We start from the raw sequence: 24,976 nt of genomic DNA, 5'->3' as shown, positions 1-24,976 counted from the left end.
TAGTAAAATATTTGTTATTGTAAAATACGACTGTTCTTATAACGTCATAACTAAGAAGGTCGTGTGTAACCAACAGATGTTTTTCATATTTTGTTTGCAAGGCAACATTGAACAGTCATGGTGAAAAATCCTGCATAATAATATAATGTGTAAGAAAATAATATCTAAATATTGTTGGCTTCTGTACGACAAAGGGATTTTAACTAAAAGCTAAAAACGCTAGTTAGTTGTATAATTATAATTATGCGTTAAACGCTAACTTTATATAGTTACATTTACATGTTCTCAGGGATGAAATAACAAATAAAATCATTCTAAATAAACACTTCAACGATGGTAAAATACGAATGTACTAAATAGGTATTCGCCATGGCTTATGTAAATATACAGTACTACCGTGCAAACAAAATTGTTCAAACATAGAAAGAGATAACAACCAAACGGAATACCTTAAAAAAAAAACAGCTTTTCTTATACTAGTACAAAGATATATGCCTGTTCGTTTGTATAGTGAAATTGCGCCGAAAAACACAAAAATAATTTAAAACATAATACCCTTATCGTTTTGAAAAAATTTTACCAGCTGAAATTTTTTTTCGATATTCGAACTCGAATAATTATTATCAACTATGAAAAATAATTCAAAACGCTTATAATGGGCTATATATTTATTAAGAGGCAAATGATAGGCAATTTTTGATAATAATTGATCTATTTGCTTTTTAAATAAGCCGAATAATACTATAAGGAGAAAAAATATATAAGTTTTTCTAGTTATACAAATTTTAAAGTTATCTTTCTCGTATAAGTCATTTTCTGGCGTATTTATTGGACGGTTTTCTATTAAATTTTTTTTATATATATATGACCTTTAATATTTTTCCTATGAGGGCTAAAAGGCTAAGATTTGATTTAGCTATTAGAATATTAGTTAGTAGTAACTAAGGTGTTACATATGATGTTACATAAATCCTGGCGAATATCTATTTATAAAAATATATATCAAGCATAATTATTTAATATCATATTTAATCTGATATTAAATGTGACGGAATAAATGTGCACAGTGAAGAATAAAGATAAATTTAAGACTGATATTTGTTATAAATATGATCAATGAACACGTCAACTGCATTTTAAAAAATGAGTAAGAAAAATAAGGGAAACAAACATAATTACAAACTTATCTATATAAATTGTCTGACCAAAATTCATTTTGCTCCACCCAAGTCAAGGATTGTAAAGTGACCTTCGATTCCAAACTTTTGTTTAATCTTCATAGTCTAGAAATAAAAAAAAGCTCTTTCTTAATTGGCACGATCAAGCGTAATTGCTCCAATTTGTACGATCCTTTTACACTTTTTTTTTTAAACATTTTTTATTTCAATAACGCCCAAAACGAGCACACGTGTACGGCATAAATAATAAATACTAATTTATTTAAATACGTAGGTACAAAACTAAAACGGTACTTTTATTGTACAAAAAATATACGAAAAATTGAAAAAACATCAAACAAACGTTTAACCTGACTAAACCCATGAGATACAAATGTTTTGGGAATTACAGAGTTCATTACACTCTTTTAATTAATGTACATATTTTTTAACCTCAAATTACGTTGCTCTATAACTTTTTTCAGAAAGCAGTCGTATTACTTGCAAATTTGTACGGAATATTATTTATCAAACCCTTTCCCCTAGAAGAGATGGACATTTTTTCAGTATTAGGGATTTCAGTTTTAAGCATATATTGTTGTGAAATGGCACAAGGGGGCGAGGCGAAAACCGAACAGACCGGGCAAGACGGACTTTTACACTGGTCGCACAGTTGGGGCGATGTTCGTCCATCGGTTATCGCATGGGGAAGCGTAGGGTGACGTGATTAAAACGACACGGCCGTTGACAAGTCAGCGGTACCGTGTCGACTTGGGCCTTGCTTGCAAAAAGCGATTCAATTATTGTAGCTTGGCCAGGCGTTATTAGTTTATTTTCAATGCGCCTTTTTTTTTTATCATGCTGTAAAATAACATAGTTATGATTTAAGTTTAATCCCAAATGTTTTAAATATTAACAGTTGATGATATTCAGATTACAAACGACTATGTAACTAAATTGAAAAGTTAGGTATACTTTTTTTTTTGCAAAAAAATCAAAATATGATGTAGCACAGTAGAAATAAAAACACATCTGTGCATACACATCCTAAAACAAACTTGGACTGACTTTGTTAATAAATTGTAGAATAATAAATACGTTTTGTCCTATAAAACTGTAGCATCACACAGTATGATAATTTAGTCGAGTTAAGCAGTATATTATAACAGTTGAATATTTTATAATAAACATTTGATATTAAATATGATGAACATCAAGGTTATTCTTTTACTTAGTCTAGCAACTTATGCTTCGTAAGTATTTTTTTAAACATTATTTCTGGTTTAACATTTTTATAAAGATTGTAATCAAACCTAGAGTTTTTGTGTGTAAAAAATACATTGAAAAATGAACGTTTACTTTTTAGGTGTACCGGTGGTTATTTATCAACATCGGACGAAGGTAATTAAATATAATTTAGTTGATAGTTAGGAAAAATTGATTAATTAATTTCTTCGAAAAAACATTTAAAAGAAATGTAATTAAAATATTTTACAAAATATTATTACCTGAAACATACCTGGGCTTTTTTTTAATAATATGTTATTTGATTAGACAGGCAAATAATAATGTATTTTATTAAAATATTAGACACAAATGCAGTTTTATTTCCAGATAATTTTTTTTGGGAATTTGTGTACATTCTGCGCTAAAAAAGGTAGTGAAGTCAGTGTGTCGTTGTCGGCGCAAAAGGCACGTACACAAATTAAAAAAAAAAAAAAAATTAAACATGTATCTGGCAATTTTTACTTATCCCGACCGTACGTTGCATGTTCTAATGAGTTAAAGTTGAAAGTTGAAAAAACTGCAAATTGTTTTGCTGTTTTTTCGGTTTTGGGGGCGAAGAAGTTGACTTATTCGACTTATGATCCACCATTCGCATTGAATCTATAGACCTGCTACTCATGTAAATCGGTCCAGAGGTACCATGGTAATTATGTTAACAGACAAACAAAAAAAAACACATCAATATAAATTCAGTACCTTCTCAGTTCCGAATCAAAGCTAAAATTTAACTGTTATGTATACATTATTTGTTTGGCGTCTGGTTGTCAAATATGCAATCACCTAATAACGAGTAAAAAACCCGAAAAAGGTCGTTTGACTCATAATAATAATTAGTAATTATTGTTTTTATTTGTTAATAACCAGAAGAACCCATAGCTAAAATACGAAAAATTGAAGGTTGTTTTTCAGCTGAAGCTTCGTCTTTAACTCCAGCTGAATATCAACCGGATTATAAGGTAGCTAATTTATACTATTATTTTAAAACTACTAGATTTTTGTCAATATTTTGCTGAATTGTTTATAATATAAAGGTTACGTTTTCCTAAATAGCCATTCTTATCTAGAAAACTATTATTATTTTAGCTTAAAGTCTTAGAAATTTTAAAAGAAAGTTATAAAGTTGAAACTGAACAGGATATTGTAGACAAACTGAAAATTAAGGCTGACGCTCAGGTAATTTGTACTATTATTTTCAATCTATTAGGTTTTTGTCAATATTTTGCTGAATTATTTATAACATAAAGTTTAAAAATTATTTAAATAGCCATTCTCATCTAGGAAACTATTAATATTTTAGCTTAAAGACTTGCAAATAAAATTCTTGTTATAAATATTTATAATCAAAACCATTTTTTAATATTATTTGTCAAAAAATTGTTTTGATATTGTTATAGTAGAATAAAGTTAGTATCATAACTTAAACATTTGAGTTTAATTTATTCAATATAACATAAGTTTTTCTTAATACTTATTTTAGCCAAAGAATGTATTAATTTTAATACTTTGTAAATGATTAAATATTAAGTTTTAGCAATCTTTGATTTAATAATAATTTATTGGTATCTGTGAATCCGAACGTAATAAATAATGAATTCTAAATAAAATGTTAATTTTTTAAAAAATAAATTAGGAATAAATTTGTAAAAGCTTTGTTTAAGTGTTTGAAATTGAACTAAAGTATACCTGTATTATACAGAAAATAAATGAAATAATGTCTAGATACATTTTTATATAATTTACTAATTTTGTTGCTTACATATTAAAGCTTGTGATAATAATATGTTTTCAACAACTAAAATATATTTGTGTAATATTATAGCAAACAATAAAATAATATTCAAAATAATGTCTACATGCTACTACAATTAAAATAGATACTAAATTAATTAAAAAAAATATCTACTGTTTTTTAGGTTTACAATCGAGTAATAAACATCTAATTTTTAGCAAAAAATTTTAAATTTTAATTTCCCCCCAAAAAACATATAATAATACAAAGATAAAATCTATATTTATAATAAAAAATTTATACTTTTATTTATAATAAATTAAAACATTTTCAGGCTGTATTTGATGCGTACATTGATTGTTTACATTATGCCAAGACCGACCTAAATGCCCCAATTAGATTTAGTATTCCAAGGTCTTTAGTTGCTGAATATATGGGTGAAATGTCAAAATTCATTGATCATTTCTTCGTTGACCACCCAAAAATTAAAGTTAAAGATTATGGTAAATATTAACTATAATATACTTTATGTATCATTTTATAATATTATGTTCTTATGTCTGAAGCGAATGTGTTAAGTAGTTGTTTTAAGGAAATATTCTCATTCGCATTTATATAAATTAAAAAAAACCTATACTCAATATTTTGTAGTTTTTTTAACAACACAAATTATTAAGCTTTCGATACCATCAAACAGTGTATGTGTTTTAAGAATGTTGAACAATTTACGTCCGGAAGATGTAAAAAGTGACCAAACAATAGTAGCATATAATGTATAATATTACATAATACTATGTATCATAATATAAAATGGTCAAATAAAACACTCAAAAAAAGTTTAAAAAAATTAATTCTGCCCAGCAGTCCGGCCACGAATTAAAAAAAATATAAAAACACCTTTGTAAAATAATACAATTTCAAATAAAATTGTTTTATCTATAACTGAAGTGACCACTGCATCACACCATGCCCCTAAGATAACGTAATGTATAATTTATTTAAAATGTTCGGTTTTTTTGGTTTAGCTGAGTTAAATACAATACAATTTGGGGAAGTTTTTATGTACCTTTGCGAAAAACAAAAAATACCCATACAAGTATGCGCAGAACAAAAGCGAAATGAAAGGCAAGCAAGAAAAAGCCAAACACAAAAAAAACAGAATAAATAATAAGACACCAGTCTCTTATTAAGACAAAGAAGACATTTTATCTAATTAATATAATAATAGGTTTAACTTTTTTTTTTTAAATGTTTAACCATTTTTAAAAATAAAAATGTTTTAAAATACAACACTTGTATGACTCCATAATCACTTTATCTTTTCAAATAAACACCGATTTCTCACATTTTATGCAATATTTTTGTTCATTTATAAGAAAGACGACAAAATGACTATACTTTTATTTTTAATTTAAAAAGGAACAACTCTGAGCAACTTTTTAATAGGTAAGCATGATTAAGTACAACTACTCAACGTACTTGAAGGAATTCAGTTTTCTAAATTAACGTTACCTGCTCCTATCTACTCAGTACTTAGTAATTGTTATAATGTTTTGTGATATATTTATCATCATCAGATAAGTGTCAACTAATAATCATGGTTAATATAAATCATTACGATTTTTTTAATTTTTAACATACCGGGTGAACATTTTTATAACACAAATATGTATTTTTTTTTTGTACATTTGGTATTTGAAAAATAAAGAAATATTAAGTATTATTTTTAAGTAAAGTATTATAATAGTGACAGCCTTTTTATAATATTACAGTGTTATAAACAAACATCCTTTTAAAAATACATTAAATTAAACTCAATTTTCACACCTTTTAATGTAGCAACTTGCCCCATACAAAGTTTTTTCTTATATATCGTAATCACACGAATGCATGTTATTATTATTGCAATTTACTTATAGGAATTGAAACAATACTATCCAATAAATATATAATTAATATCAAGAATATTTTACTTTATGCGGTTAAACCATAGAAAAAAAGTCAGTAATGTTATTTCTTTGCGATATTGATAAGATATAATCGGCATGACAACAACACATTTGGAACAATAACCAACTTGATAAGATCATCCGGTCAGCACAGTGCTACTATAGTATAAACTTAAAAATATCTCTACTCAGGGGCGGACAAGGCCACTAAATTCTTGTTTCTAAATTCTGTAATAAAAATTAAAAATGATACATCAGCTATTAACATAAACGGATTTCGATTAGTATCTATTATGTATGCTCCGCCGAAACTTTATTTTCGTAAAATAATATTATTAAAAAAAAAAATTCAAATGGTATCGTCTGTATGTTTTTTTATGTGTAAAGTTTTAAGCGGACATTTTGCGGCCAAATCGAGGGACTTTATTATAGAAGTCTTATTCTTCTTGTCGTGGCCGGGGCTGGACTTTATCGATATTAATTATAGTTAAAATATATGAAAAAAATAAGTAAAATTTAAACAGTGTTTAAAAAATAATTAAGGATTTTAAATGTTTTGCCCGAGCCAATAGGTGGCTACTGTTATAGTATTTTCGTTGGCAAGCGCCAAGTCGTCAATTGTGCATTCTGGTGGAGTAAAGGCGCATTGTAGTAGGTGTTCATCGGATTGGCTCTCGCCACATTCATATGTGTCCGGTCCTTCTAGATCATAATTGTCCATGTTCACATTATACAAGCGCGAGCGAGTTGGCAAACAAATATTTACATATTTTTTATCAAAGCCAAAACGTGTAATATTATATTTTACTTAGATAGCAATAGTTATCAAAGAAGTGGTTGCTCCGACTCTCTCTCTCTATTTTCTATGAAATACATACTCCCTCTGACAAAATCTAAAGCCACTTACCTGACGCAAAGTCTAGGGGGGCTTAAAGATTCTATAGCACTCCCTTTACTCCCCTTTTATATTTTTAATTAAATCAATAATTATATTATTTTTCAATAATATTTAGTATTTTATATTCACAAAGAGAATAAATGAAATTCTCAACGAAAAAGTCCTAGGTCAGCCACAGAGCAAGCCCTTGTTAGATTCACTAAGCTGAATTTAAGGAAAGGGAAATTTTAGGAAAAGGAGACTTCGTTCGTGTTTCCATTACAGGATTTTTTTTTTACCCTCACTTATCTTTGATAGGTCAGTCTGTACGACAAGCTAAGTCCTTTCGTCTTTAAACAATTGTTAGGATGCGTTAATTATTATTTTATTAGATATCTCGTTTGGCGACTCGTATATGACTTGATATGGGTTCAGTCTACACATAGTCAGCTTTATTAACTTAATGTAATATTTTATCTTTGTTTATTTTGGGTATTAGGACTGATCCAAAGAAATCAATTAATTTTTTTTATTTGTGTCGAAGCACAAATCGCGTCTTTCTTTAATAATTTAGTCTTGTCTTTTGTGAATGTAGGCAACTTTAAGTTTAAAAAAAAAGTATTTTATTGACTGCAATCAATAATGATTCTCTTGTTTCAGGACTAACGATGGAGTGAACTCACACACGAGCTGTTTATCTTTCTTAGATTTTGGCAGATGATTCATTTTCTACATAGTATTCTTTCATATCGAACATATCTGGTCTCACTTCTATCTATTTGTCTCTAATTAATTAACATACCTCTTTATTTAAATAAATATTTCTTTTATGGCTCTCTTCTAGCTAATGAAACGATATCACCCTGTTTTTGACCCGTGCGAGTCTGGTGGTGGACTCACGGAGTAGGTTTGGTCATTTCACCATTGAATATATAATTATCTTAATTGTTTTGAACTTAAAGAGTTTATCTCTTAGTATATTCAATAGATCACTGACTAGATCTTAACTATAGTCCGCTAATGTTCAATAGTGGTAAGTTTTGGTGAAAATTGGGTTTTATTTAATGTCTTTTTAAAAGGATGTTTGTTTATAATATTGTAATATTATAAAAAGACTATCATTATTACGAGTTGTTACGTTTTGACGTGGTAATTAACCCATTTTTTTTTTGTTATTAAAATGTTTGTAATTATTTATTTTTATTTTTAAAGATATCTAAGAAGTTTCCCTATAAAATGCACTAGCATTTCAGAATAAAATCACGTTGGGTTCTATTACTGGATAGCCTCCCTCCTCATATCAAATCACCGTTTCTATTTGTTTATTTTTTTTCCCTCTCTCTGTATATATAACAATGTAACTATTTGCTTATTATGCCTTGCAGCATAGATTGTAAATACTCTTTAATAAATAATAAAAAAAAAAAAAAAAAAACAATAAAAAAAAAGCATTTCAGAAAATAATTTAGGAATAAAAAAAAAAATTGTAACAGTTGTAATCATATCGTGATTTGGAAACGAGTAGATTACTTTCCATAAATATTGGGTCAGAACAGTGTGAGGAATCCAACTTTTAACTGATTAAAAAAAAAAAAAAATCGGTATAATAATGAACCAATAATACCATGATTACTAGTTCTAGACACTTATCTGACGATGATAAATATATCACAATATATTATAACAATTACTGAGTAGATAGGAAGCAGGTAACGTTCATTTAGATAACTAAATTGCTTCAAGTACGTGTTGTACTTAATAACGCTTGCCTATTGAAAATTTGCTCAAAGTTGTTCCTTTTTAAATTAAAAATAAAATTATCGTCATTTTGTCGTATTTCTTATAAAAAAAATAGAAAAATATTACACAAAACATGAAAAATCGGTGTTTATTTGAAAAGAAAATTTAATGTATGGAATCATACAAGTCGTTTAGAAGTATAGTATTTTAAACATATTTTAAGAGATTTTTAACATTACTACAAAAAATGTTAACATATTATTATTATATTAATTAGATAAAAGTCTTCTTTGTCATTTCGGGTCATATTGTGCGTAGATAGATGGTAATTCCCTTATTATCCCCGACGTTTTCCTATCTTCAACCATATTTTCTATGGATACTTTTTTTTGTTCGCAAAAGTATTCAAAGAGGTCCCTATATCGTTTTCGATTTAAAGACTCTAAAACAAAAAAAATACAAATTTTGAACTTAAATATATCAAATATATGTTATTATTGGGGCATGGTGTAGTGCAGTGGTCACCTCAGTGGTCGATGAAACAATTTATTTTAACTGAATACATACAAGTTAACATAACGTAAGACACTCATTTTCTCTGAAAATATTTGAAAATTTTATCACCAAACCTTATAAGCCAACAAGGGGGATTTTTAGTTTTTTTAATTGGCAACATTTGTTTTTAATTACATAAATTTGTAGACAAAAAATAAAAAAATATGTTGTTGTTTGAATTTTTTATTTCCATTTATCTGTTCATCAGCTATGACTTTATAAAGATACTACATTTCCTCTAATATATATCATATTTCTTCGGTTTTCCAAAACCGGTAGCGCTTATAATTCATATTATTAGAAAAACTTAGTAAAATATGTAGCCAAAAGTTTAGGAAAAAAAAATTCTCAAAATATTCATATTTTTTGAGAAAATGAGTGTCTTACGTTAGTTGGATCACCCTGTATATATCTTTTACAATTATGTGTTTTTATTATTTGTTTAAATTCTTCCGGACGTAAATTGTTAAACACTCTTAAAACGTATATACATGTTTGATAACATCAGAAGCTTAATAATTTCTGTTGTTAAAAAAAGTACAAATGATACTTAGGTAGGTATTTTAATTAATTTAACTGCGAATGAGAATATTTCTTTAAAACCAACTACTCAACAAATTCGCTTTAGACATAAGAAAATATTATGAATTAATATATAACATATGTATAATCGTTATAGTTCATATTTACCATAATCACTAAATTTTTTTTCTGGGTAAGCTCTGAAAAAATCTACACAAATCTTCTTAGTTTCCTTCATTTTACCCATATATATGAGAAAATATTCCAATTTAATGTTTTTAGATACTTTGACATTGGCACGATCGATCCACTGAGCACAATCATTGAATGACTCTTGTATTTTAAAATCTTCTAGACTCTGAAATTTGTTTATTTAACACATAGATAAATTACATAAAACTCCAATTATAAAATACAAATTTAAATATACGGATAACCTACGTGCTAATTAACAAGCAATTTTAACTTAAATTTATTATAACAATATGAAAACACATTTTTAACAAATAATATTAAAAACTTTTCTTAATATTGTTTTGATAATAAATATTTATGTCAAGAACTTTATTTGTAAGTATTTAACATAAAATAGTAATTCCTAGATGAGAATGGCTGTTTAGGTAAACTTAAGACCTAATATTATAAATAATTCAGCAAAATATTGACAAAAACCTAATAGTTTCAAAATAATGGTATAAATTACCTGAGGTTCATCGTCAATTTCCATTTCGTCGTCACTTTTCTGTCCAGTTGATGCTGAACGATAATGACTAACTATTTGATCCACATGGTCTAAGTCTTTACGCTAAACAAATTACAGTTTCCTAGATAAGAATGGCTATTTAGGAAAACTTAAACTTTTATATTATAAATAATTCAGCAAAATATTAACAAAAACCTAATGGTTTTTAAAATAATAGTATGAATCACCAGAGCTTCATCGTCAATTTTCGAAGGTAAACGAGTACGTATAATATTCTGGACCATTGAGTATGTTTCTAGAGGATCTGAGTTCGTAGGCTAAAATAATAATAGTTTCCTAGTTATTAATGGCTATTTAGGTAAACTTTAATCTTAACATTATTAATAATTCAGAAAAATATTGACAAAAACTAAATAATTATAAAATACTAGTATAAATTACCTGAGATCCAGCCTCAATTTGCCGTTGTTCTTCAGTATTCTGTTCTGCTTGAGCTAAATCAGAATAAGATTCGTCAATCTGTATGTCGATAATTGGTAATTGTCTTGTTATCGCCGATGGTATCCTATTATTGTCGTTTTCGATAAGCTAAAAAAATAATAGTTTCCTAGATAAGAATGGCTATTTAGGAAAACTCTACCCTTTAAATTATAAATAATTCAGCAAAATATTGACAAAAACATAATAGCTTTAAAACATTAGTATAAATTAGCTACGTCGTCCGACTCCTTTTTCAGTTGTTCTTCAGTTTTCTGTGCTGCTGGAGCTAAATCAGAATCTTCAATCTGTGTGTTGATAGGTAGTAATTGCCTTGTTTTTGCCGACGTTATCCTATCTTCAACCATATTTTCAACGGGTACGTTTTTTATCTTGCAAATGTATTCAAAAAGTTGTCCAAATCGTGTCAGATTTAAAAACGCTTAAACAAAATAATAAAAATTTTCATTTTATATATGTATATGTTATGTTATTATATGGACATGTGGTGCAGTGGTTAACACAGTTGAAGAAACAGTTTATTTCATCTGAGGATGTATATTTCTTTACAATGATGTATTTTTATTTGTTTAAATTCGTGGCCAGACTACTGAGTGAACATTTTTTTCCTCCATTTGAGTTTTTTACTCCTTTCGGACGTTAATTGTTAAACACTTTTGAAACTCATACACTGTTTGATAACATCAAAAGCTTAATAATTTGTATTAAAAAAAAAAACTACAAAAGAAACTTAGATATTTTAATTTATTTAAATGCGAACGAGAATACTTCCTTTAAACCAACTAATTTACAGTTTCGCTTTAAAGATAAAAAAGTATGATGTAATAATATATAACGTATATTATAGTTAATGTTTACCGTAATACTCAATGTCGTTTTCTGGATGAGCTTTGAAGAAATTTTTAAAAATAGGTTCCAAATCCTTTGGTTCCCCCATATATTTAAGAAAATACTCCTTTTTAATGCCTTCAGCTTCTTCGGCATTGGCACGTTTGATCCACTCATAACAATCATCGAACGAACTTTGTAAATATGAATATAACTCAGTATAAGTTACCTCAGCTTCAGTATTTTTTTCAGTTGGAGTTGAAACAGGTGCTTCATTTGTTTTTTTTTTTTGGTAATGAACAAATAAAAACAATTATTACTAATTATTATTATTATAAGTCTACCCCACTTTTTAAAGGGTTTTACTCATTAATAAGTGAACAGTATTTTCGAAACAGATATACTTTGTTAAGATTCGATGTGTTAATATAGTTTTATTTCTACTGTGCTAAATACTTTGATTTTTCATATAACAAAAAATATTAAACTTATCATAGTTATACACAGAAAAAGACTTTCATGTAATGTGAACCCGTTGTCTTTTTTAGAATAAAGTATGGCATGCCCATATCCGGAAATTTAGTTCAAATGCCAGTTTTTCTATTTTAATTATTTTGTAAATACTTTTTGCGTTGTCAACGACACACTGACATTTTTTTGAGCACAGAAAATACACGAATTCCAAAATATAAAATATTCATCTCAAAGTAAAAATGCATTTATGTCTAATATTTTAACAAAATAGATTTTTAGTTATCTGCTTAATCAAATAAAATGGTATTTTAACCAAAACCCAGATCTGTTTTAGGTAACAAATTTGTTGATTATTTTGTAATTTGTAACATAATTAAATAAAATTTATTTTAAATATTTTTTTGACGGAATCAATTAATTGTTTTTTTCTAACCATCAACTAAATTATATTTAATTACCTTCGTTTGAGTTTGTTTGGGGGATGCAACAACTGAAAGGTAAACGTTCAAATTTCAATATATATATTGTACACAAAAAATCTCTAGGATTGATTACATTTTTTATATACATTTTGAACCAGAAATAATGTTTAAAAAATTACTTACCAAAATGAACGAACTAAACCTTTTTGGGGCTAAAAAAATATTTAAGTAAAACATTTATTATATTCAATGAATTTACCTTAAATCATTAAGTAACGATTCTAACTTTAGTCTATTATAATATTATATAAACAGTTTTTTACCGTACAATATTAAAAACTTGTTTTGATTATTAATATTTATGACAAGAATTTTATTTGCTTGTATTTAAGCTAAAATAATAATAATAATAGTTTCCCATATGACAATGGCTATTTCAACACATTTTAAACTTTATATTATAAATAATTCAGAAAAATATTGACAAAAACCTATTAGTTTTAAATTAACAGTATAAATTACCTTAGCATTGGACTCAGAATTCTTTAGCTTGTGGTATCTTAGGTTCTGTTTATTTGGTTCTGATCATCAACAAATAGAAGCAATAACTAGTAATTATTGTTAATAATAAAACAACTATTTAGAGTTTTTTACTCATTAAAAAGTGATTGTATATTCGCCGATTCTGACGCCAAATAAATAGTTTAAACTAAATTAAAACTTGCATTACCGGCTGTTTAACCTACTTATTTTCACTCTTTATTAGGTAATTTTGAATTGGCCAAACGGACACAAAATAAATAATGTATACATAACAGTTACTATTTAGCTTCGATGCAGAGCTGAGAGGGTAGTGGGTTTAAAATGATGTGTGTTTTAACATGACCTCTGGACGATTTACACGAGTAGCAGCTCTATAGATCCTAAATAGTATGCGAATGGTCATTTGATAGGTCCAAAATCGAAAAAGTCGGCTTCTTCACCCACGAAACCAGCAAAAAAAGTCGGATCAAGTTTTCGCCAAATTAGGTTTAAATACCAGATAAATAATACATTTTTTTTTTTAAATTCGCGTACATACTTTTTGCACTGACTTCACCACCTATTTAGCGTCAAATTCCAAAAAAAAAAAATTCATCTTGAAGTAAAATTGCATTTATGTCTAATAATTTAACAAAATATAATTTTATTTATATTTATAATCAAATAAAATGTTATTTCAATCAAAACCCAGGTCTGTTTTAGGTAACAAATTTGTTGATTATTTTGTAACATATTTAAACTTAATTTATTTTAAATGTGTTTTCGAAAAAATTAATTAATGTTAATATTGTTTTAACCATTAAACAAATTTCATTCAATTACCATCGTCCGATGATCCATTACCGTCACACCTGCAAAGTAAACGTTCATTTTACAATGTATAGTTTACACAAAAAAAAACTCTAGGTGTGATTACATTTTTTTTTTTTAAATAATGTTTTAAAATGTACTTACGATGCATACGCTACTAGACTAAGTAAAATAACAATCTTGATATTCATCATATTTAATATCATACAGGTAAAATACTTAATGGTTATAATATACTGCTCAACTCGACCGTAATATCATACTGAGTGCCACTACAGAATTTATAAGACTAAATGTTGGTATTCTTCTACAATTTATCGACTAAGTCATTTTAATTTTTTTATTAGGTTTGTGTACACAAGTGTTTTATGTTTTTATTTCTCCTGCGCTGTATCATTTAATTATGTACAAAATGAAATACTTCAAACTTTTATTAAAAACAGTGTAAATTAAACGGAAAACGTTACATAGCCATTTCGACACATTATTATTATTATTTTTTAATTTCTTTTTTGTCTTATCGATCTAAAACCTATAGATTACTACGTGAAGAAAGCGATCTTAAATAGCCATTCCTAACAAGGAAACTATTATTATTTTAGGTTAAAGACTTACAAATAAAGATCTTGTTATAAATATTTATAATCAAAACGGTATTAAGAAAAGTTTTTAATATTGTTTGTTAAAAATTTGTTTTGATATTGTGATAATAAATTATAGCTAAAATCATATAATAATCAATACTAAATGTTAAATGCTAATAATATTTGTTTTTATCAACGGCTAAAGTATATTTTTGTTATATTATAGTTTCCAATAAAATGATATTTAAAATTATTTTTATTTTTTAGTTTAGGTAATAAAACGGCGATAACAAGGCCATTACCATCTTTCTACACATTTCTTCAATGCATTTTAATATGGGACCTGTCATGCCAATGAAAACCTTTTATCCGATTGATATAATAATAATATGTTAATATGTTTTTAATAATGTTAAACATTTCTTAAAATTTTTTCAAAATGCAATAATACTTCTGAACGTTTTGTATGACTCCAAAATCACTTTTGTTTTTTAAATAAACACAGATTTCTTACATTTTGTTTTTATTTTTAAGAAAAAATAAAAATTGTATTTTTAATTTAAAAAGGGACAAATTTGAGCATCTTTTTAATAAGCAAGCAATATTAGGTACAAACACGTACTTGAAGCAATTTAGTAATCTAAATGAACGTTACCTGTTTCCATCTACTCAGTAATTGTTATAATATATTGTGATATATTTATCATCGTTAGATAAGTGTAAACTAATTATCATGACTTTATTGGTTACATTACTATACCGTTTTTGACCAGCTAAAAGTTTGAATTTCTCCCACTATAGCTCTGCCTTAATTTTTTTGAAAAATTATCTACTCATTTCCAAAACACGTTAAAATTACATTTGTTACAATTTTGATATTTATAATTATTCCTAATTTTTTTTTTCTAAATGAATGAACTTTTAAAAGTAAAAAAGCTGAGCTACTCCTTATTATTTTTATTTAGTTTAATAATTTAATTAAAAGAATTACACAAGTGAAATCACAAGACTGGACTTTACATTTTCTGATAAAAGATAATAACTAATTGGATAACACATAAAAATATTATATATAATAAGGAATAATACAAAATCTCCGTTTTCAACTTACAATTCAACCATTGTGACCTTATAAATTTACAAATAATTAACATAATTGTTTGTATTTTACTAATTTTATTTAATTTATACTTCAAAATTGTACAATCTCTTAGAGTAGGGCTAATGCCAATAGTAGGTATTGGCATTGCTTTATAATTAACAACATCAAAATTAATACTTTCCTTACATTTTTTATTTTCTATCTTAATTTTACCTTGTGATTTATCATTGTAAATTTTCCAAATTTTTTAATAATACACTTTTCAAACTTTTTTCTAATTTTATTGATTTAATTTTCTTATAAATTTCTAAAGGCATTACATTCAACTGTGCACCCGTGTCTAACTTTATTTCCACATTAAAACCAGGACTTCTTCCTTAAATAATTTGCTGTTCTCCGCTGTGTGGCTGTTATTATTTTTATTGGCCGTGTGAAATATGTTTTAGAGAAGAGGCGGTGATTTGGTTTGAAGTAATGCTCATTACGACCTTGGTAGTTTTTTTTGAGATGTTGATTGGATCGGTGTTCCTTGTGGATTATACATCCTCTGTAGTTCGCAGGACGGTCCCCCACTCACAATGGGCAAATTTGGCAGCAAGACTTGATGATCTTTGGCTGGTGGTTGAGAGATGATTGTCTCCACATTGTGGAGGTAGATTAGAACATGATTTGGTATGACCAATACCTTGGCAGCGGAGACATTGAATTGTTGGATGGTTTAAATATGGCTCTACGATTTAATATTTGTGTAATGCAAAAACTCAGTTTTAAAGATAACCTTATTATTGGGGGCAGGCTCCAAATCGACAAAGAAAATTGGTAGCGAAAGCTTAGAAGTATGTTGGATAACATGAGTTATTTTTCTTGAAGTATGACCAAGGGCCAGTAATATTATTTTTTAATTTCTTCGGATGAAGCTGTGTGACGGAGGTTTCTGATCACCAATCTAAACGCTATCTATTTGTTAGTCGGTATGTATGGAAATCTAAAATATTCTCCAACTCCGTCATATCGAGGATAAAGGGATGTAACTATCATATTTCACACAGCACCCCCGACTATAGGTAGGGGAACGGTCGCACACACAGGACAATGCACGCCGCGTATCACCTAATTAACCAGTTGACTTTACCATCGCGGACCGCCAATGACCTCGACCTAGCGCCCTATATTGTTGCCGTTTTTACTACAAGTCGCCCATCCGACTATCTTTCGTGTGCGTCCGTTTCAACTCCGCTTTGACCAACCATTTCATCGTCCAACCTCGGTCAGAGTGTATATATATATATATATATTGTTATTTTGTATTTTATTTAGCGACCTTAGTTTAGAATAAAACATCTTGTAGCCTTGCAGCTGAGAGTTAGATTATTTAACAGTGTGACCGCCCCCGTTCTAGCTCCTCGGGCGATATATTAAGTTAATTAGGGAGACTTTAAGGCCAATTAGACGTAGACAGTGGCCTAGCCAACCGTTTTCCCATGGGAATCCGTCTATTTTAGCCTTATCGACGGCCACTTTGCCTAGTCTAGCCATCTAGACGAGTAGGTCCGTTACAGGGAAAATCAGAGGAGATTCTTGGCGATTATTGTTTTTACAATTTATTTTATTTTATAATTATCAGCCAAGCAGCTAAATCGCTTTCGTCACGTAGAACTCCATAGGATATAAATCGATAAAACAAAAATTCAATTTAAAAAGGTTTGAAATAATTCGTTTTGTAAATAATCAAAGATATAGCGCAGTAGAAATAAAAACATAACACATTTATGTAAACAAACCTACAAAACAACTAGAATTGACTAAGTCAATAAATTGTAGAACAATAACTACAGTTTGTCTTGTGAATTCGGTAGTTCCGCTCAGTATGATATTACAGTCGAGTTAAGCGGTATCTTATAACAGTTGAATATTTTACCTGTACGATATTAAATATGTTGAACATCAAGATTATTCTTTTACTTAGTCTAGTAGCGTATGCTTCGTAAGTATTTTTTAAAATATTATTTCTGGTTTAAAATTTGTAAAAAAAAAATGTAATCTAACATAGACTTATTTTTGTGTAGCTATACATTGTAAAATGAACGTTTACTTTTCAGGTGTACTGGCGGTACTGGATCACCGGACGATGGTAATTAAATATAATTTGGTTAATGGTTAAACAATTTTTAACGTTAATGAATTTTTTTCGGAAAAAAACTGTAATAGATTAATATCAGCAAATAAAAAAAAAATTTCTATATTCAAGTAACATAATATTTAAATTTTAAAATTAATAAAATAATAAACGAAAAACACTGCCGATATTGTCTATTTTTTTCAAAAACGAAAGTCATACAAAAATAATAATATCTTTTTCTTTTTAAAATTATATTATTACAAATAGTGCCCAACCAAGCTCTTACCTAGTAAAATTGTTTAAATTTATTAACACTTACAATTTTTTATTATTTTCAAAAATTTAACAAACAAAACTTAGCAAAAATCATTATCTAATTTTTACTTATAAAAAAAGGAGCCATACAAAAATAATACAAAATTCTTATTTAAAATTTTTTCATTATAAATTTTATAAATTTAATAAATTCAACTGTACTGCTATTATCTATTGTACCCAAAACATTATCAATACTGCCGTGGTCTTCGAAACCACATCGTCGCAATAGAAAACCAAAAGAACTTCAACCAGATTTAGTGCTCAAACATTTTTTCTTAAAGCCAGCCAGTCAGCCACATTGCCGTAGCCAAAATTCGTAACTCTGTCGTGACCTTCGATCAGTCACATTGCCACAGAGATCAATCCGCAACTTTTCGAAAATTGTAGTGGTCAAATCATATCACAACAATAGAATTTCAAAGTCCTATAATCGTCGCAGCCCTTGAAACAGTTGCATTGCCGCTATTTGTCTGTCAAATAAGTATCCAAACGTCATAAAAAATTGATTTCTCATTGTAAAACCTCTCATCGTATAGCTAGTATTTAAAATGTATTAAAAACAAAAATCATAATTGGCTCTGCCATTGCGAAGCTCCTCGAACATTTTTTCACAATATTTTAACTTATAAAATTCCAATACAATATTTTATTTCTTTCATTACAAATAAAACCTTTGGCTATGTAGCGACCTCCACGAAAAATGTTTATATAAATATAACAACTTATAAAAAATAATTATTTTAAGGCCCCTAGATACCGACCGTTTTTTTTCAGCCAAAACGCATCATTTTCTAGCCATCGCACAGGCCGAACCAGTGATCCGATAAGCAATTTAAAAACAGATATGAATTTGTCATATCTGTTTACTTGAGATCGGTCAGAGTATTTTTTTCAATTTTTAATTTTAACCATTTCTAAATTTTATTTTAAAATTTGAAATTGTATAAAATGTTCAAACGTGTTTTATGCAAAGTAGGAATATGATATCAAAAAAGTACGCTGACCGATCTCAAGTAAACTTCATGACAAATTCAAATCTGTTTTCAGATTACTTATCGGATCACTGGTTTAGCTTGCAGTATTATTTCAACATCATAATCACTGCATCAATAATAACAAAAATGTATAATACAAAAATAATATTGTTTTAACATAGTTCATTCTTATAATAATAAAAATATACATAGATTATAAAATAAAAAAAATATAAACCTATAAAATAAAGGCTGAATATATAAAAGAAAAGGTAACACACATAGGCCCAACATATAAAAATAATAATATTAATGCTGATAAATAAAGCATGATTAATATAGGCCAAATACCTAATATTAAAACCGATAAAATTACGGTGAATATACAATTATATAAATATAGCAATAAACTAAATAAGAAGAGGAATTTTTCATTAAATATTACAAAAAATTTAAAATAAATTAAATTTAAATATGTTTGTATATGATTGTAGTAACATTTTATTAGATTATGGAAATAAATAAAAAATATTTTATTAAAATATTAGACTTAAATGCAGTTTTACTACGAGATTAATGTTTTATTTTTTGGATTTCGTGTATTTTCTATGCTAAAAAAATAGTAAAGTCAATGTGTCGTTGTCGGTGCAATTAAAAAAAAAAACAAATTTTAACTAGTGTTTTAACTAAATTTGCGAACAAAGGAATGCCTAATTAATACTCGATCCGACCATTTTTCGCTAAATTGTAGCAAGTTAAAGTTAAAGTTAAACGTTGTAAAACTAGCAATTTTTTTCTCCGAAGTAATGTATAAGTAAATTTAAATTATTTACTTGGCGAGGGAATTGGCAAAATTACAACCAGGTATTAATCAGTTAAAAACTCAAAAAATATTATTTTGACTTATAATAACAATATTTAGTAGTTATTTTTATTTGTTGATGACCAGAACCAAAAAACCAGAAGAATAATGTCCAAAAAAATAAGAACTCTGAGTCCAATGCTAAGGTAATTTATACTGTTAATTTAAAACTATTAGGTTTTTGTCAATATTTTTCTGAATTATTTATAATATAAAATTTAAAATGTGTTGAAATAGCCATTGTCATATGGAAAACTATTATTATTATTATTTTAGCTTAAATACAAGCAAATAAAATTCTTGTCATAAATCTTAATAATCAAAAAAAAATTTTAAAATTGTTTGTTAAAAAAATGTTTTTATATTCTAGAATAAAGTTAGAATCGTTACTTAATGATTTAAGGTAAATTCATTGAATATAATAAATGTTTTACTTAAATATTTTTTTAGCCCCAAAAAGGTTTAGTTCGTTCATTTTGGTAAGTAATTTTTTAAACATTATTTCTGGTTAAAAATTTATATAAAAAATGTAATCAATCCTAGAGATTTTTTGTGTAAAATATATATATTGAAATTTGAACGTTTACCTTTCAGTTGTTGCATCCCCCAAACAAATTCAAACGAAGGTAATTAAATATAATTTAGTTGATGGTTAGAAAAAAACAATTAATTGATTCCGTCAAAAAAATATTTAAAATAAATTTTATTTAATTATGTTACAAATTACAAAATAATCAACAAATTTGTTACCTAAAACAGATCTGGGTTTTGGTTAAAATACCATTTTATTTGATTAAGCAGATAACTAAAAATCTATTTTGTTAAAATATTAGACATAAATGCATTTTTACTTTGAGATGAATATTTTATATTTTGGAATTCGTGTATTTTCTGTGCTCAAAAAAATGTCAGTGTGTCGTTGTCAACGCAAAAAGTATTTACAAAATAATTAAAATAGAAAAACTGGCATTTGAACTAAATTTCCGGATATGGGCATGCCATACTTTATTCTAAAAAAGACAACGGGTTCACATTACATGAAAGTCTTTTTCTGTATATAACTATGATAAGTTTAATATTTTTTGTTATATGAAAAATCAAAGTATTTAGCACAGTAGAAATAAAACTATATTAACACATCGAATCTTAACAAAGTATATCTGTTTCGAAAATACTGTTCACTTATTAATGAGTAAAACCCTTTAAAAAGTGGGGTAGACTTATAATAATAATAATTAGTAATAATTGTTTTTATTTGTTCATTACCAAAAAAAAAAAACAAATGAAGCACCTGTTTCAACTCCAACTGAAAAAAATACTGAAGCTGAGGTAACTTATACTGAGTTATATTCATATTTACAAAGTTCGTTCGATGATTGTTATGAGTGGATCAAACGTGCCAATGCCGAAGAAGCTGAAGGCATTAAAAAGGAATATTTTCTTAAATATATGGGCGAACCAAAGGATTTGGAACCTATTTTTAAAAATTTCTTCAAAGCTCATCCAGAAAACGACATTAAGTATTACGGTAAACATTAACTATAATATACGTTATATATTATTACATCATACTTTTTTATCTTTAAAGCAAAACTGTAAATTGGTTGGTTTAAAAGAAGTATTCTCGTTCGCATTTAAATAAATTAAAATATTTAAGTTTCTTTTGTAGTTTTTTTTTTTTTAACACAAATTATTAAGCTTTTGATGTTATCAAACAGTGTATGAGTTTCAAAAGTGTTTAACAATTAACGTCCGAAAGGAGTAAAAACCTCAAATGGAGGAAAAAAATGTCCACTCAGTAGTCTGGCCACGAATTTAAACAAATAAAAATACATCATTGTAAAGAAATATACATCCTCAGATGAAATAAATTGTTTCTTCAACTATGTTAACCACTGCACCACATGTCCATATAATAACATAACATATATATATATATAAAATTAAAATTTTTATTATTTTGTTTAAGCGTTTTTAAATCTGACACGATTTGGGCAACTTTTTGAATACATTTGCAAGATAAAAAGAGTACCCGTAGAAAATATGGTTGAAGATAGGATAACGTCGGCAAAAACAAGGCAATTACTACCTATCAACACACAGATTGAAGATTCTGATTTAGCCCCAGCAGAACAGAAAACTGAAGAACAACTGAAAAAGGAGTCGGACTACGTAGCTAATTTATACTATTATTTTAAAGCTATTATGTTTTTGTCAATATTTTGCTGAATTGTTTATAATTTAAAGGGTAGAGTTTTCCTAAATATCCATTCTTATCTAAGAAACTATTATTTTTTTAGGTTATGAAAAACCAGAAACATATTTTACAAATACTTAGTGACACAACTGAAGATAGACCTGTGGTAATTTATACCATTATTTTAAAACTATTAGGTTTATGTCAATATTTTTCCGAATTATTTATAATATAAATGTTAAAGATTTCCTAAAATGCCATTTTAACTATTATTATTTTAGCCTAAAGGTTTCAACGTATTCGCAAGTATCAAGCCGCTTTTGAAAAAATGTGAAAGTGATTGTAACAGGAATAACGCTCCTATTTCATCTTCATCTTCTGATTTAGCTCCAGCAGAACAGAAAACTGAAGAACAACTGAAAAAGGAGTCAGATGACGTAGCTAAGTTTGTTATATTGTTTGTTAAAAAAATGTTTTGATATTGTTTTTATAAATTAAAGTTAAAATCGTAAATAATATAAAAACAATAATTTATAATTTAGTTACTACCTTATAATAATTTTACGTTAAGTGTATTCGTGTTATATTATAGTTTTCAATTAAATGATATTTATAATTATTTTTATTTTTTAATTTAGGTAATAAAACAGCGATAATAAGGCCACTACCATCTTTCTACACATTTCTTCAATACATTTTAATATGGGACCGCCGATGACAAAGAAGACTTTTTATCCGATTAATATAATAATATGTTAATATGTTTTTAATAATGTTAAAAATCTCTTAAAATGTTTTAAAAAAAAATTTTAAAGTACAATATTTCTAAATGTTTTGTACGACTCTAAAATCACTATTGCTTTTCAAATAAACACTGCTTTCTTACATTTTGTACAACTTTTCAATAGGCAAACATTATTAAGTAGTACTTGAAGTACTTGAAGCAATTTAGTTATCTAAATGAAAGTTACCTGCTTCTATCTACTGGGTACTCAATAATTGTTATATATTTATCGTCGTTAGATAAGTATAAATTTTTATATACCAGGTTCAAATTTGTATAGGTAATATGAATTTTCATTTTATTTTTGATACATTTGGTGTATAAAAATAAAAATAACTAAAGTAGATTAAAAAATTAATCTAAAAATAACGTTTTTATGCGCCTTTAAAAGTATAAAATAGCCCTCCGGGGGACTTGATAGCCAAATTGATAGGTGAACTAGAAAAACGTGGGGCGCATCTTTCTACTTAGATATTAAAACTTAAGTTTTCATGCTAAGGCGTTAAGTTGTCTCTCATAATGCTGTCTCTCTAACCGAACGGATCAGAAAGTGATAGTATGACTTTTTTTTGGGAATGAAATTTAATGGATTTCCGTGCCACTTGCCTTAAATTTCATTGCAAATTGAAAAGACTTAATTGCTATTCTCTCCAAAGTTTGTTTTATGTAGGTTGCTTCAATTTTTTTTGTTAACTACCTACTTGCTTAACATATAAAGTAATGTGGTGCTCAATTTTACATGACATGTCATTAAGTATTGTTTTATTTAGAAGAGAAAAGATGATTGTGCATGAATTATGAGTTAAGGTAGTTATTAATGAGAAGAGAATGTTATTATATACTCAGACGCGTGAAGTAGTAAAGATGCGCCCCACGTTTTTCTAGTTCATCTGTCCTATTTGGTTATCAAGACCTCCAGAGGGCTATTTTATACTTTTAAAGGCGCATAAAAACGTTATTTTTAGATTAATTTTTTAATCTACTTTAGTTATTTTGTTCTTTTTCGTTTTCGTATGTACGTATCTATACATTTAAATGTACAATGTTATTGCTGCATGGTCAGAAGGATTATCATAAGAATTAGTAATCAATTTAAAAGCTTATAATTTTAGAACTATTATTGTATAAATTATCATAAAAGTTGGTTTTTGGCCAAATCTTATTCTATTATTTTTGTTTCTGGTCGTTTGATTTTGCTCGCACGATAGTACCATATTGTTACAAATATTATAGCAAATACAAATTTTGTACAAAAAACAATAATGGTATTTAAAAAAAATGTTTATTACCTACGCATATCTTGTTTTCTAGTAAACACGTTATTTTATTATTGTGTTCCAGTGCAATAATAAATGTGCCGTTAGTTTATGTGTAAACACAAGATTTAAAACAAATTCGTAGAATCCAAACGCCTATTTGAAACATGAAAAAAATGAGTCATAGCGTATGTACATACAATATACTATGTACGTTTTGTACGTCGTCTCACTGTGGACATATTTTTATTACATTACATACATTATATTACATTTTTTTTTTAATAAAAATCAATTTTTACTACAGATTCGACTATTATACATTCGATATTTATATAATATTACCTTATATACAGGAAAGGGGCATAGTGTAGACAATTTTAGAAACACCGGCGATAGACCGGCTACTGCGCCTTTCAGAAACTCAGTATCGAATTCACTACAGTTGTCAGTTACAATGTATTACACACGGTGTACCACACTTAATGTAAATAATTCATTATTAATATTTTTTTTTGTGTTAATATATTCCATTTTTGTTGTGTTTTTGATTAAGTGTTTTAACAATATTCAATTTCCAAAACACTAAAGGCCGTTTGTGTATTTTGTTTGTTCCTGGCTAAATACATTTAAACGTATTTCTAAAATTAAAAAACAAAGTATTTTAATTAAATTAAAACATGTTA

The 24,976-nt window shown here is 27.2% G+C and overlaps 2 protein-coding genes and 1 long non-coding RNA gene across 5 annotated transcripts; 2 read left to right on the top strand and 1 right to left on the bottom strand.

The window, feature by feature from the left end:
• Positions 1–2,286: 2,286 nt before the first annotated feature.
• On the top strand, positions 2,287–23,018 carry LOC126847243 (uncharacterized). 2 transcript variants are annotated; one of them, XM_050587427.1, is made up of 10 exons: positions 2,287–2,410; positions 17,880–17,911; positions 20,141–20,199; positions 20,504–20,532; positions 20,648–20,679; positions 21,342–21,581; positions 22,023–22,225; positions 22,354–22,416; positions 22,532–22,695; positions 22,889–23,018. In XM_050587427.1, exons 1-10 carry the CDS (start codon positions 2,361–2,363, stop codon positions 22,890–22,892), a joined length of 876 nt encoding a protein of 291 aa, XP_050443384.1. In that variant the 5' UTR covers positions 2,287–2,360; the 3' UTR covers positions 22,893–23,018. The 2 variants fall into 2 exon arrangements, with proteins under 2 accessions (XP_050443384.1, XP_050443375.1); XM_050587418.1 differs by lacking the exon at positions 2,287–2,410 and adding an exon at positions 17,653–17,764 and having other exon boundaries at positions 22,532–22,687.
• Positions 3,526–5,465, top strand: LOC126847258 (uncharacterized). The gene is made up of 3 exons (XR_007687016.1): positions 3,526–3,617; positions 4,508–4,676; positions 5,199–5,465. It is a non-coding gene; the product is annotated as an uncharacterized LOC126847258 (long non-coding RNA).
• Positions 8,929–14,361, bottom strand: LOC126847235 (uncharacterized). 2 transcript variants are annotated; one of them, XM_050587394.1, is made up of 13 exons: positions 14,239–14,361; positions 14,107–14,135; positions 13,823–13,843; positions 13,264–13,322; positions 12,925–12,953; positions 12,778–12,809; positions 11,876–12,115; positions 11,236–11,438; positions 10,961–11,107; positions 10,747–10,836; positions 10,520–10,621; positions 9,985–10,174; positions 8,929–9,181 (listed from the first exon to the last, which is right to left on the bottom strand). In XM_050587394.1, the coding sequence occupies exons 1-13, from the start codon at positions 14,298–14,300 to the stop codon at positions 9,033–9,035; spliced, it is 1,353 nt and encodes a 450-aa protein (XP_050443351.1). In that variant the 5' UTR covers positions 14,301–14,361; the 3' UTR covers positions 8,929–9,032. The 2 variants fall into 2 exon arrangements, with proteins under 2 accessions (XP_050443351.1, XP_050443361.1); XM_050587404.1 differs by lacking the exon at positions 13,823–13,843.
• Positions 23,019–24,976: the final 1,958 nt, after the last annotated feature.

Source organism: Adelges cooleyi, unplaced genomic scaffold, assembly GCF_023614345.1.
Source record: "Adelges cooleyi isolate 19-005CV unplaced genomic scaffold, UGA_ACOO_1.1 ACOO_flye_CR_arks_rails_tigmint_CR_PRNA_108, whole genome shotgun sequence".
Classification (NCBI taxonomy): domain Eukaryota; kingdom Metazoa; phylum Arthropoda; class Insecta; order Hemiptera; family Adelgidae; genus Adelges; species Adelges cooleyi.
This window is presented reverse-complemented; position numbering and strand designations above follow the sequence as displayed.

Excerpts from the sequence above, each read along its gene's own strand:
- LOC126847235 (XM_050587394.1), bottom strand. The coding sequence starts at position 14,300 with ATGATATTAAATATGATGAATATCAAGATTGTTATTTTACTTAGTCTA. Across the intron at positions 13,844-14,106 it reads TAATGGATCATCGGACGATG|GTGGTGAAGTCAGTGCAAAA; the intron begins GTAATTGAATGA and ends GACGCTAAATAG. Across the intron at positions 13,323-13,822 it reads TGGTGAAGTCAGTGCAAAAA|AACCAAATAAACAGAACCTA; the intron begins GTATGTACGCGA and ends GTTGATGATCAG.
- LOC126847243 (XM_050587418.1), top strand. The coding sequence starts at position 17,715 with ATGTTGAACATCAAGATTATTCTTTTACTTAGTCTAGTAGCGTATGCT. Across the intron at positions 17,912-20,140 it reads TACTGGATCACCGGACGATG|AACCAAAAAACCAGAAGAAT; the intron begins GTAATTAAATAT and ends GTTGATGACCAG. Across the intron at positions 20,200-20,503 it reads ACTCTGAGTCCAATGCTAAG|CCCCAAAAAGGTTTAGTTCG; the intron begins GTAATTTATACT and ends ATATTTTTTTAG.